The sequence below is a fragment of the Gracilinanus agilis genome, chromosome 6 (assembly GCF_016433145.1).
Source record: "Gracilinanus agilis isolate LMUSP501 chromosome 6, AgileGrace, whole genome shotgun sequence".
NCBI lineage: Eukaryota > Metazoa > Chordata > Mammalia > Didelphimorphia > Didelphidae > Gracilinanus > Gracilinanus agilis.
Window position 1 is genome coordinate 221,144,788 of NC_058135.1, and position 15,124 is coordinate 221,159,911.

The window sequence follows — 15,124 nt, forward strand, 5'->3', positions numbered from 1 at the left end:
TGCCCTGCCTTTCTAATATGGGGACAGTTTGGCCTCCAAGATCCATGATAGTGAATTAGACTTTTCCCCTTGTCTATAATATTACTTTGTGCTTTAGATATAATTGCAATTTTTTGAAGTGCTTTACAAACAGTCTTTCATTGATTTTTCAGACTAGACCTCTGAGGTATGTAAACATAGGAAAGAAATAACATCAGAGTGTGCAATCTAGAATTAGTTCATAAATCAAAAAGGACAAGAGGAGGCTAAAGATTTGGAGACTAATTATTGAAGGAAATCTGCTCTTAAACAGATAAAAGTACAGCTCTTCTGGAGACCCAAAGGATACAGAGATCCCTTCAAGGAAGAAAAATGCACTCATATACAACACAAGAAAAGGAGGGACTGGTCACTAGACAGAACAGGGCCAGGATCCTATCGAAGTAAGCAAGCGCTGAGGTTAGCCAACACCAAGATAACCAGGAAGATTGTTTTTTATTTTTTAAACCCTTATCTTCGGCCTCAGAATTGATACTAAGTATTGGTTCCAAGGCAGAAGAGCAGTAAGAGCTGGGCAATTGTGGTTAAGTGACTTGCTCAGGGTCATAGAGCTAGGAAGAATCTGAGTCTAGATTTGTACCCAGATCTCTCATCTCTAGGCCTGGCTCTCTATTCATTGAGCCACTTGGTAGCTTCTACCAAGAAGACTCTAGAACTTCATAGCTATGGCTATGTGGGCACATCACCAGATGGAAGAGACTGTGACAACTATTCACCTCTAAAACTCTATACAGAATCTGCACGGGACACTGCTATACCTTACTGGTTCAGCACCACAGATAGTAGCCACCAATATCTAGCCAGCAAATATCCTTTCAAATAGATTATGTTAATATAATACTTTAAGGTTTTCATAGTGGTTCATTTCATCTTAATAAGAATAGAATTCAATTTGGGCCAAAAATGCAAGTTTGAAAACAAAATAATATAGAGCTCTTTCTATATAAATACAAGGAATATGGCATAATTATCTTCATTAAAATGAAAATAATGATTAGATCCTTCATTTCCCAGGTAGGTATAAGACATCAGAGTACTTAGTAATTAAGGCCTGAAACTAATTAATAATGATTTAATAAGTTAAGATATTTAATTAAAAAAACTTTTAAAGATAAACACTGAAAAAAGAATGAACTTACCTTATACATTTTGCCGCTATCCAGAGACTTGATAATTTTGCTGAAGCCTTGAAGACCAATTTTATCCAGGCAAAAAGTGGACAGATAACAAATAACTAATAAAAATACATATTAAAATATAATAAGAAAGTTGTTATGTATAATTACAGAAACAAAAAATATACATGTAGTAATAAACAGACCCTTCCCAATTTCCATAATCGTATTTCTATTTTTCAGTGTTATCTCCTATTTACTATTAACTTAAGGACAGAGACTGTATAGATCTCTGGGTAAACAGGATAGGGCTACACTCTGCTAGAGTGAGATTCAGACTGGGCAACCCAACTGATACCCTGCCACACTGCCTCACTCTGCACTTTTATTAGATAGATGGGCTTTTGAGGCGACTACAGTGAACGTTATATATATATGTATATATATATATATATATATGAATATATATATCCAAAAGTAAGATTTTGAAAGTGAGAGAGGAGGATTTGGAAAGACTTATGACCAAGTGCGACTTCGGATGGGCAATTTATGATACTCTAGGTATGCTAATTTCTAGCACCCCTTCTTTTTAGCACCTCTTCTTAATGTAGCAAATACTGTGTCTCTGCCCCTGACAATGTTGGTACCAGATTTATGACAAGCAGTACCCTGTAATCATTAGTATCTGGGGTATCTGAGCAGGATCCAAGTGATGCTGGTGCTGTACCAACAGCAGGAGTCATGCCTTCAATTTGAGTTTCTAGGACTTCTGGGGTGCAATCCTGTGCTCCTCTTTACCCATGCAGCCGTGACCATGAGAATCACCAAAGTTTCCACAGAATTCTCTAGATCAGTCATGAGTAAACTGCATGTAACCATTTATGTTTCACGGAGAGGTCTGAGCCCTATTCTAAAACCCTGAATTTTGAGGTTGTCCTCTCCTCAATTCCTGTGCTCTGGCTAGAAGACTGAAGAGAGCAGAAACAAATTCAAGGTATAAAGGGAGTTCTGCCTTGGGAAGGGTTGAATCTGGGGATTGAAGGAAACATCTAGCCTCCCTTGCAAGTGATTCTACCTTTTGCTTTTACTATGCATTGACTAATCTAAGCTGTGGTTTTAAACTTTGACCTTGAAAGAAGGAAAGTGAATGAGCAGCATCCTTGGAAGGGAAAGGAAGAGACCTGGCCAAGGATGTGCAGGCTGAGCCAAAACTGTGACACATACTCCTAGACAAGAGCCTGGGAGGTAGCAGTGATGTAGCAGGAAGGGCAGGGTGCCACATGATTGGCAGCGAGATGCCCGGGAGTCCCAACTGCTTTCTGTGACTCATAGGATTACACTTGCTCCACTGAGAAGGGGTGTTGTCCAATTGTCCCTGAAGCTAACACCCCTGGAATATCACTCGACTGTTATCAATCCAATGCCAACAGCAGAAAGGAGACTGCTGTATCTGTTTGTAAGCCCCCGTTACCATTATGTCTCTCCTAGTTCTGCACTTTCACTATCAAAATACTGAGATCACAGATTTGGGAGTCTGTCTGTCTGTCTGTCTATCTGCCTGTATCTATCTCCATTATCTAGATCAATCTATCTATCTTGTTGTTCTTCAGCTACTGATTCAGTTGTGTCTGACTCTTCATGATCCCATCTGGGCAAAGTTACTGGAGTGGCTGGCCATTCCCTTCACCAGCTCATCTTACAGATGAGGAAACTGAGGTAAATAGGGTTAAGTGATTTGCCCAAGGTCACACAACTAGTTAGTGTCTGAGGCCAAATTTGAATTCAGGAAGATGAGTGTTCCCAACTTCAGATCTGGCACCTAGGCAGATAGATAGAAATAAATATAGACACACATAGATAGAGCTACTTAGTGGTGGTTGAAGGAAACTGAAAGGAACTTAGTGTAGGGAGGTAGAAGAGTGCTTTGGGGAGGGGGAGGGATGTGAAGTTTTGGAACAGAAGAATAAGATCAGGAGTCAGTAACAGTAGAATAGAAACACTGAAAGTTCAGCCAAAGTCATGTAGCTTAATTTTGTAATTTTCTATATTAATGATTAGCAGCCCTGGAACAAGATGAATTAAATCATGGGCTGAAAATAATGGAAGCTTAGAGGTGACAAGAGTGAGGGGTAAGAACTCTTTACTTAAAAGCTAGGAGACCTGATTCTGAATCTTGGAATCCAAACTTACTAGCTGTGTGGACATGGGATAGTCACTTAAACTCTCTAAGTTTCCATTTTCTCATCTCTAAAATGGCAGACTCTAACAAATACCTGTACTACTTAGCTCTCAGAATTTCTGTGATGGATGTGCCCCTATAAAAGGCACCATCTGCATTTGTTATTTTTATTGTTGTAAAAAAGATTGTTCCCTATTCTGAAGGATGCACCCAGAAGTATTCCAGAATATTCCTAGCTGGATCTCTAAACAGAACCAGATAAGCCAGATCATAGGTTCATACAGTTATAATGGATTAACACCAGACTAATCTGAGCTGCAAAAAATCATGGTTAATTCTAATGTATTTATGTGCTTATTTAGAATCTGAATCATAGTATTCTGTATTCTTATAAATGGTGCCTGACATTTAAAATTAGTTGAGTTCACACTAATGACCAAATGTCCAAAAATTCTATTAAAAAAACAACAGCAAACAAACGAGGAGCAGCTTGTGGCTCAGTGGATTGAGAACTAGAGCTAGAGCTAGAGACGGGAGGTCCTAGGTTCAAATCTGGCCTGTGTGACCTTGGGCAAGTCATTAACTCCAATTGCCTAGCCTTAGAACCAATACACAGTATTGATTCTAAAGTGGAAGGTAAGGGTTAAAAAAACCAATACCAAATCATTCCTTAACCATATAGACTATATTTAAAGGTGTACTTATATTACAAAGTTATTTGCAAATGGAATTGATATAGCCTGAAATGAAATCTTAGGGCAAAAAAATGGTACTATAAAAAGTCAAACATATCTATAATAGTAAGTGAAATTGACATAGCATTTTATTTATTGCCAAATGTTGTGCATGTATGATCTCATTTGAACTTTACTACAACTGTGTGAAATACATACTAAAGGGGTTATTATCCCCATTTTAAAGTAGAAGAAACCAAGGCTTAGGGTAGGTAAGTAACTAACCCAAGACACATAGGCTAGTAGCATTCTATTAACAATAATAAAATTGAAATGAATTAAAGTCTTTTTTTTTTTAGAAAAACTTCCAATTTATGCAAGGTTTAACATCTTCATATGAAATAACTACATTGTGGAGAGAAAAGGGAGCTGGATTTGGATTCAGTGATATTCTTGTTCCACCCTAAGCTTCCAGGTTGCATTAATGACCTTGGACAAATCATTTTAACTCTAAGCTTCAATAAAATAGGAATGCCAACACTTTCCCTCTCCGCTACACAAGATTGTTATGACAATCATATTAGATAATATATGCTAAAGCAAAAAGCATGTAAGGAAACACCAGAAAAAAAAAGCATGTAAGGGCTATATATATTTAAGGCATCAATTGATGTTTGGAAAGGGCCATGATTTTACTGATGGTATTAGTCCCTCCACCAAATCAAAACCACCAACATTTCATGGAACACCAAGGCCAGTAAATTTGTCTTTTGAGGGGTCAACCTTCTGGTGATGAGACTCAGTACTAAGGCCTTCAAAGACAGATAACTCAAGTTTGCTATCCAGTCCATCTTTGAAGATTTTTGAGCTTAGACCTAAGAGAGTCTGGCCTGGCCTTTGAGGAGATACGGTCACTTCCAATCCATGGAACAGGATTACTACTGCTGTCATCACTTCATTTATGCCTTCCACTAAAGTTGCACTGGATAGTTTCTTGAAGTTCAGGTCACTAGTAAGTTCTCCTACCAAGTGGGAGAAGCTTCAAGAACAGACCCATTAATTAAAAGACAAAACAAAACAACAATTTGATAAGACCATATACCTGTTATCCCAGGACCAGCCTAACTCATTTTGGAAAGGCTCATTCTAGGGGGCTGGCCTGAAGATCAGGAATTTTTGTAGCCAAGGCAACTCATAGAGACCTGAAGCTTTGCTTTCTCTGTCAAGAGGAACTATATCATGAACTACATCATTTAACTTTTGGGAGACATTTGGGATTTGGAATCAAAAGGCCAGAGTACAAAGCCCAGCTCTGCTATTTTTTACAAAACCTCTCTGGGCTTCAACTTCACACTTTGGAAGATAATTTGAATGGGTTGGACTAGTTGACTTCTAAGTCCCTTTTAAGTTTAAATCTATGGGCCTATTGACTTCCCTGCAATGGTTTTGACCCCCTCCTAAATAGACACATACATATATGTATATATGCACACATATGTAAATCTACATATAAAATATATTTAAAATATTATCTATATTATGAAGCTAAATTCTCTTCCAAAATTAACCAAAGAATACAGAGCATAATTTGGGTTTTACTGAATTCTTAAATTTCACAATTGAATGTTAAATCTTGAATTAAATTAGATTGCTTAAAACCACATACCTATAAAGAGATTGTAGTCACACCACAGAAACTTCTTCCCGGCATGGGCATAAAAGGCAGTGACTACTACTTCCAGTAACTTCTTATATTCCAGACATCCAGAGAGAACTTCCATAATGAAGGTTTCATCTTCAATACTGACAGTCTGGAATTTTTTTAAAATAAAGGATTGTCAATAGAGAAACCAGGAAATCAAGTTGCAACTCCTGCCTTCCTGCCCCATTTCTGCAGCCTTGGATGACCTCCTCCCTTCTTCCACCTTTCCCAAATGAAAGTGATCTCTCCCTCTTCAAATTTCAAAAAGCACTTTCCTAAACCTCTCTTCTCCTCTGCTCTTATCTCATCCTCCGTCGATCCATCGCTATTTGCGTGCCTGCCTCCCTCTCCACTAGATGTAAGGTCACCGAAAGCAAGAAATGAGCCATCTCTGTCTTTGTATCCCCAGCGCTAAACGTGAGCCCTCGAACAAAGTAGGCATAGAAGAAATTTTTATTGATCGGAAAAGTAGTCTGGAACGAAATTGTGAAAGACCTTAAATGCCCAGCGAAACTGCCCTCCATGATGTATCCCTGATCCTCTTTCATCAGATGCCTCCACTCACAAGTAACAATCACAGAAATATGTCTCATAAGAAATCCCCTTCTCCATGCATATGAATAAAAGGCCAAAGCAGCTAGAGGTGAAATTATATGGCAAGCAACCATAATAGAGCACTGTAATCGGAAGATAATGTTTCTTAGTCTTTAGGGATTTCAACAAGAAACCAATAGCAATGCTTAATGTCTCCTTTGGAAACTCTCTCAAATCTGACCCAAAATGTAGCTAGAAAGATGATATGGTAAACTAGCCCACCGAGCGGTAGATGAAACACTCTTGTTTCATCTGTGTTTTTTTGCTGTCATGAATGAAAAGGAGATGATGGAAGTTCCAACACCCTTTTTTTCCCCCTGAAGAAGGAATTAAGGGACAAAACTAATAAAGGCAATGAGTCAGCACATGCTCTGGGGGATTGGGAAAAAGCAGAGTTGGCAAGTGAATTAGAGACCTGAGTCAGCCATGGTCCAGAACTTTAATTTTTAATGACTCTATGGGCTGATTGCCAAACACTTCCTCAGAAGTATTTTGTCTCTCTAGTGTAAGATAATACCAACTCCGTTTTTATTAATTACGTATGAATTTTGTAATTGTATACATACATTTTTAATAAGCTTTAAAGTCCTTAGCTCTATCACTTCAGGCCATGATCTCATCAAATCTCTAAAGAAACGAGGTCAGGCTGGGTCAGCATTTGGCCAAGGGATTTTGAATGGTTCCTAGGTAATACAGGAAGCAGGGTAGTTGCTGGTAAATGACATTCTATTTTATGATTCAAATCTGTCCCAAGATCTATATACTTTAGGAAATCGACTCATAGGGGAGAATCGCAGAATTTTTAGAGGTGGAAAGGCACGTGGAAATCACCTGCTTGACCGTTTCATTTTACCAGATATAGAAACTGAGGGTCTAGAGAATTTGATTTGCCAGGAAAATTATATACGTATACACACAATATATGTATATACCTATATGTGTGTCTGTGTGTGTACTGCTTACAAGGAATCATTTGAAGTCACATGTACCTGAGAAATAGTAGGAAACCTCAATCTGGGGTCACTTAATTAGGGCTACTAAAGTCAAATCGTGATCCATCAATAGGTAGGGAGTAGCCCTCCTGGTTAACTCCTTCCTCTACATACAGAACTATTGAACTCCTATTTTGCTTTACCCCAATCTCTACCCCCCCCCCCAAATAATATTCAATGTGAAGAACAGAAATAAAAATGGTCAACAAGGAACTAAAACCCAAGACAAGTATGGAAATTTGCAGAAGGGCAGCTAAGTGGGCTCACTGAATTCAAGTCAACAATCTCAAATAAAGTATGTATACATACTGAAAGAAATTGTGCAAGTGAGAGCTGATCTGTTGGTGATTTTAAAAACTTATAAGGGGGACAGCTGGGTAGCTCAGTGGATTGAGAGCCAGGCCTAGAGACGGGAGGACCTAGGTTCAAATCCAGCCTCAGACACTTCCCAGCTGTGTGACCCTGGACAAGTCACTTGACCCCCACACTGTCCACCCTTACCACTCTTCCACCAAGGAGCCAATACACAGAAGTTAAGGGTTTAAAAAAACTTATAAGACTAGAGGTATGAATATTGTCTATTGTTCTATAAAGGAAAGATTTAGACTACAGTCTAGATAGCTAAATGTTAATTTCTGGCAAAATTCTAGAACAAATATTTTAAAATAAAGTTTGTGAGATTTGAAGCAGTAAATTGATAATCACTAGGACCCAGTGGATTCATTAGGAATAAATCATGCCAGAGTAGCCTCATTCCCTCTTGTCTTTTTTTTTTTTAAACCCTTGTACTTCGGTGTATTGTCTCATAGGTGGAAGATTGGTAAGGGTGGGCAATGGGGGTCAAGTGACTTGCCCAGGGTCACACAGCTGGGAAGTGGCTGAGGCCGGGTTTGAACCTAGGACCTCCTGTCTCTAGGCCTGACTCTCACTCCACTGAGCTACCCAGCTGCCCCCTTTTTTTTTTTCTGACAGGTTATCAAACAGATCAAGGAAATGACATAGATAGAGTATATATTTAGATTTCAAATAGGTGTTTGGCAAAGTCTTTCATGGCATCTTTGGAGAAAAAAGAAAAAGAGAGATGAACTTGGATAACAGTTCTGAGAGATAGCTTTAGAACTGATTGAAAGACCAGCCTCAGAGAGTGGTGAAAAAGAGATCCGTTTCAAATTGGAGTGAAGTTTTCAGTGTAATTCACAGGGCTCAGTACTTGGCCCAATGCTGGGGGGGATCCGGCTATTCTCTAACACAGGGTGTAGGTTCCTCCAGGCAGGGAACAGGGAAGGACCAGAAATGCTAATCAGTCATGCTGAGTCAGGAGTCAATTACTTGAGACACAGGTTTTTCACTTGAAGAATAGGAAGGGAGCAGGGCAGCTGGGTGGCTCAATAGATTGAGAGCCAGGCCTGGAGGCAGGAGGTCCTGGGTTCAAATCTGGACTCAGACACTTCCTGGCATCCCTTACTGTTCTTCTGCCTTAGAACCAATACACAGTATTGATTCTAAGACAGAAAGTACGGGCTTAAAAAAAAAGAAAGAAAAAAAAAAAAGAAAAGGAAGAGGGTTCTTGGAGAAATGGCCCTCTATAAGTGGAAGCAGAAAGCTAAGAAGGTTAGCCAATACATTAGATGACAGAACTGGGATCCATAAATATCTTAACAGGCTAAAATGTTGGCCTAAAGTTTTTAAATTTAATTTAGATAAATGTAAAATCCTTTACTTGGTTCATATGATCAACCAACCGAGCCCAGGATAGAGGAAATGATTAGGCCAAAATTCATTTGAAAAGGACCTAAGGTATTAAATGAATTTGTAGGTTGAACAAGAGTTAATAATGACAACCAAAAAAACTAATGTGATTTAGTGTCTAGAAGGAAGAAGTTCCTCCTTGGTCAGCTCTCATGAGGAGTAATTTTTCTGGTTCTGGGTTTCGGTCATTTTTTCAGTTGTGGCCAATTCTTCATGACCCTATTTGGGGTTTTCTTGGCAAAGATACTGGAGTGGTTTGTCATTTCCCTCTCCTGTTCATTTTACTGATGAGGAAACTGAGGCAAGCAGGGTTAAGTTTCTTGCCCAGGGTCACACAGCTGGTATCAAAGGCCAGATTTTAAGTCAGGAATATGAGTTTTCCTGACTCCAGGCCCAGTACTCTATGCACTGCATCACCTAGTGTTATCAGATTCCTACAAGAAATAACACTAGCTACCCAGTTTTGGGTTAGGGTTAATTTTTTAAGGGAACATTAAATAATATGGATCATGTCCAGGGAAAGACAACAAGGATAGTAAAGGGACCACCACCGTCCTGTATAGGGTCACATGAAAGAAATGAAGATGTTTAGCCTGAAGAAGGGGAGACTTACAGGGCATAGGTTCATCGATTCAAGTATTTGCTGTTGCTATGTGGATGAAGAATTAGGTTTATTCTGCTTGACTCAAGTTAGGAGAACCAGGAAAAATGTGTGGAAATTCCAGGGAAGCAGATTTTGACTCAGTATAAGGGGAAACTTCCTATTGATTTTCAATTTTCAAAAAATGGATTGGCAATGACACATGTAAAACCCAGTGGAATTGTGCATTGGCTACAGGAGGGGATTGGGGGAGGAGAGGGAAAGAACATGAATCTCGTAATCATGGAAAAATATTCTAAATTAATTAAATAAAATTTAAAAAATTTTAAATGTTAGAAAAATTTTAAAAACGGATTGGACTGCTTCAGGTGGCAGTGAATTTTTTCTGACTCGAGGAAGACACTTTGGGCATTATTTTATGGTTTTACTTCATTTTTATTTTCTTTTTAAACCTTTACCTTCCATTTTAAAATCAATACAAAGAATTGGTTCCAAGGCAGAAGAGCAGTAAAGGTTAGGCAAATCAAGGTTAAATGACTAGCTCTTGGGAAATGTCGGAGACCAAATCTGAACCCAGGATCCCCCGTCATTAGGCCTATTTCTCTAACCACTGAGCAACCTAATTGCCCCTAACTTTGTTTTTTAGTCATTGTAAGATCATGGACTAGTATGGAGAGAGAGAGAGAGAGAAAGAAAAAAGCATTACATTTGCTTCTTTTTACTGGCCTGTGTATGGTCCAAAGCTTGATTGGAAAAGAGATGAAAAGTGATGGCCAAAATGAAATGCTTTGATTATCAGTAGATTTTAATTAGAGACTCATAGAATGTCAGAATTGAAAGGGCCCTTAGAGATTATTTTGTCCAAACCTTTTATTTTAGAGAGGAGAAAATTGAGGGGAACTAAGTTACCAAATGTCAAATAACTTTAAAATGTCCTAGGCAGGATTAAAGTCCAACTCTTCTGATTTCACCTATAATGCTCTTTCTACTACACCCCCCTATAGACACCGTTTCTGTCTCATGAATCCAGGGATAAATATCAGTTCATGCAAGTCATTATAACTCCAGACTAGATCAGGGAGGAGCATGAAAAATGCCAAGCGTGGGTCATGCTACAATAGAACAGGGGACTATGAGTTGTAAAGTTCAGGATTTGAATCCTTCTTCCCCTGCCTTTAGTGAGTTTGAGCAAAATTAATTTTGCTTTTATTCCTTCACTTTATAAAGTGATAGTGTAACTTACAGGTATCTTGCCTTAAGAATAACTGTTTGCTAAACTGTAAATTTGTAACCTGGAGACACTGAGGGTGATTATATGCTATATAAAAGAGTTTTTGGCTTTCCAAATGGATTCATTCTCCATTAGAGTCCTTGACCCATACGGGAGGCCTTGTTTTCCATTCAAAGCTTGCTCAAGACATACAAATGTCATGGTCTGGTTTATTTTATTTATTTATTATTTATTTTAATTTATATTATATTAATTTTAATTTATTTATTTCAGTTGCATTATGGCTTGAAGATTAGACATTTGTGAGCATGCTTAACTATGATGTATAATGATGGTTTCTAAGGGGAAAGCATATTCCGACTTCAAACTACTGACTTCTAGATGAATTTGGGGGCCACAACCTGGTTTGTTTGATTTTTTTTTTTTAAAACCCTTGTACTTCGTTGTATTGTCTCATAGGTGGAAGATTGGTAAGGGTGGGCAATGGGGGTCAAATGACTTGCCCAGGGTCACACAGCTGGGAAGTGGCTGAGGCTGGGTTTGAACCTAGGACCTCCTGTCTCTAGGCCTGACTCTCACTCCACTGAGCTACCCAGCTGCCCCAACCTGGTTTTAACAATCAATTAATCAATGAACTGTGTAGTGTATGTGGGGTTAGGATATACAAAGGCAAGAGTAAAATAGTCCTTGCCCCCAAGGAACTTATATGCTAATGTTCCCATATTGGAAATTATCTGTTCACCTATTTATACATGGATTCACAGATTGTTAGTGCTAGAAGAAACCTTAAAGATCACCTAATTCAGCCTCCCTTTTGTCAAAAAAAAAAAAAAAAAAACAACCAACAACTCTATTTTCTGTCTTAGTAACAAACAACCCTTAGACAGAAAGGTAAGGGTTAGGCAAACTGGGCTAAATGATTTGCCCAGAGGTCATATAGCTACAAAGTGTCTGAGGCCAGATTTGAACTCAGGTTTTCCTGACTCCTGGTCTGCTGCTCTTTCCTCCACTGTGCAATCTAACTGTCCCACACAATTCACATTGTACCGAGTATCTTGGGAAACACTATAGGATTCAACCTTTCTTTAGTTAGATATGGATTTATAAGGCTTTGGTTGTATTTTTAGTTCTCTGTTTGGTTAATTTACTTGTCTTACTCTCTACACGTGGAGGCAAGAATATTCGCCTACAGTCTTGCGGGTTCACTGAGCTCTGTTCTTTCTGCCTTTCCGACTCTTTACCTCTGGGTTTAAAAACCTCGATTCCTATTTCTCTGATTCAATTTTCAGATTTTTTTCCCTCCTCTTACAAAACATTTCACAGTAAAAAAAAAAAATCACAAAATCGGCTAAGTGAAAAGAGGGAAAAACATACCTTAAAATGATTGGTTATATTATTTGCTTGATCTGTCACAATTATGGAAAAATAAGGAAACAGCAAGGGGTTCATTTCAAAAGTGGTGCATAGGGATTTAGCCATGTGGTTGCTATTAACATTAATGGAGATTGTGCAGCTGAAACTCCATGTGATGCTTTGAATGTACCTCTGGATAGTAGCATTGATGATGGCTTTCTGTTTCTTCAAAAAACAACATTAAACAAGAATCAGAATCTTACAGGAGAAATGGATGTATGATAGATTGTTAGGGAAATAATGCTTTAGATTGTGAAACATGTTTTTGTAGTATGACACGGTAGATTTAGCATCAGAAGACATAAGTTCATCTATTACCCTGTGATTAAAGGGAGGGGGGGCGTGTGAATAAGCCCCCTTCTGGGTCTCAATTTCCTAATCTATACAAAAAGGGTACTGAACTAAATGAACTCAAGGGTCTCTTTTGTTGTTGTTGTTCTTGGTTTTATTAATTTTTTTCAATGTCAGACCAAGAAGGCAAAACTTCAATTGCTTTGGAGTTGTTAGGGTTGGAAGAGACCTCAGACATTAGCCAACCCTCATTTTACAGGTAAGGAAAGCTGAGGCCAAAAGAGGCAAAACAGCTTCAAGTCACAGAGAAGTGGTAGCAGGTTGGGGACCGGGAAGAACCCAGATCACCTTTGTTCTAGGCTATCAGTCTTGTGGTGACACCACAATGCAGATGCAGAATTTTTTTTAAGTGCCAGAGATGAGAGATAGCAAGTGTTGAGGATAGATAACTGACCCAGGAGGCAGCAAATTCAAATCCCATCCTCTAATGGGATCCTAAGAGAGTTGTGTAATCTCAAGACCAAAAATTGTAGATCAGTTGCTGATTTACATTGGAAGAGAAAATTGCTCACCAGGAGCTCTCCCCACCTATGAAACTACAAATCCACTTTAACTCTCAACCCTTTGCCCTTCTCTTCAAAAAATAACTAAGACCAGAGACTTGGAGTGAGTAGCAGAAGTAACAATAATTGGGAGCCAGAAGACCTTGGTTTCAGTTCTACTTTTGCCATTGACTAACTGCATGATCCCAAGCAACACTCTTCTTGTTCCTGAGCTACAGCTTCCTCACCTTGGGGCTGAATTAACAGTTGATATTTAAGATCTATTCTAGCTCAAAGTCTCATGGCTTGGCATTAAAATGAACAAATGGCACTAATTTGTTGTACCTCAAACTGAACCAAACACAAATATTAATTTTGTATCAAATGATAATCCAAACCAAAGATTTTTGAATGGAACATCCTATGTGTCAGACCTGAACCGAGAGGCCATATTTATGTATTTTCAAAGATGCTTGAACCAGAGCAGAAGTCTTTGTTCTCATCTGAGAAGCCTTCTCCATCTTTCTTTAGTTATAATTTCCAAAACAATGTCCTGCACTGAAACCTTTTTGTATTAAAGGTCATTTGTATTAAATCATTCTTATTAAAGGTCTAACCAGTCTCTAAATAGAGAAGCCTAATCAACTCAGGAAGGAAGCCTTCTCCAAAATGATAAAGGTAATGAACAGACTAAGATAAGAAAAATGTCTTTCACTCAACTAATATACATATATACATATTTCTTGAATTTATCTTTGACCTGGTTGAAAGAGTAATTCTTAGGAGCAGTTAAAATAGAAGCAAATGGTTTTAAGAAAGTGATTTTCCAGAGTGTGCCAAAACCTAAGGGATGATTACTCTGTTTAGTAAAATAAAATTGTTATTTGAACTTGGTAATGATGTTTCTTCTTATTGTAAAATTTTGTCTTGTGTTTATATAAGGGAATTTTGGAGCATGCCCAGATCTCCTCACACGGAGGCAATCTGTATCCTGCCTTTTTTTTTATTAGGTAGGTGGGAGTAGCCTCTGATGGGCTGTGTAGCCAGAAAACGCTACATCTTTAAATTGCCAGACCAGGACAGTCTGTCTCTGTCTCTGTCTCTGTCTCTGTCTGTCTCATTGCAAACACAAAAAAGAGGCTGTCCAACAGTTTTTATAGGCTGTACAGTCAATCAAATACTTGCACCAAAATAGGAAGATGCAAGTCATTTCCATGCTACAATATCTAGCCGTGCTTCAAATCTCCTTTACATATCTTCTTACATTTGGTAATACTATAAATTATGAGAAGAAATGGCTTATGTCTAAGAGATTTCCAAAGGTATGATGGATTTTTGTCCCTTTGAAGTTCCTTTCTTTTGAAGGAGAGATGTTTATATTTATTTAATTAGTAAATCTCTTTGGCAGATTTGTCTCTAAAACAGTGTAGTGAGTGGTTGGGGTTTCCTCCTCCCATCCCCGCTCATTTCTTTTTTTTTTTTCCTATCTTCAGAAAACCTTTCTCCTTAAGACTAAACTCCTTACTTTTGGAAGTCTTCTGGCACTCATCATCAATTTTCCTGAGACTTTGGAAAAAATAACAAATGAAAAAGCAAGTTAACTTTCTCTGCATGGGAACAATAGCTTTTGTAGAGGATCTTGCTAATAATCATGCTTTTCAGTTGTTACCCCCTTTTGAAGTCCTCAGAGTAGGCTTGTATCATATTAAAAAAAACTAATTTCAATAGCTTTTTTTGCTTTGTGAAGCCACCAGATGTTCTTTAATGAAAAAACTAACAAAATAAAAGTAAAAAAGTATAGAGTGAAAAAGTATAACTAGAAGAAAGAACTGAGTCAAGTTAAACACAATATAGGGAGACTAGAAAGAATAACTGGATTTAAAAAGATATTTCTATCTTTATTCAATTATGTTGCAATGATTCTGATTGAAAAAGAATATCAAGAGCTCAAAAATCACAAAACTTTGGGGCTAGAAGAGACCCCATCAATCATCTAGTTCAA

The 15,124-nt window shown here is 38.1% G+C and overlaps 1 protein-coding gene across 1 annotated transcript in view; it reads right to left on the reverse strand.

The window, feature by feature from the left end:
• Nucleotides 1-15,124, reverse strand: part of CFAP99 (cilia and flagella associated protein 99) — a 166,342-nt gene that overhangs the window by 141,679 nt on the left and 9,539 nt on the right. The window contains exons 2-3 of the mRNA XM_044681773.1: nucleotides 5,674-5,818; nucleotides 1,179-1,273 (exon numbers count right to left, since the gene is read on the reverse strand). Coding sequence (XP_044537708.1) covers nucleotides 1,179-1,273; nucleotides 5,674-5,818 — 240 coding nt within the window. The remainder of the gene's footprint in view (nucleotides 1-1,178; nucleotides 1,274-5,673; nucleotides 5,819-15,124) is intronic.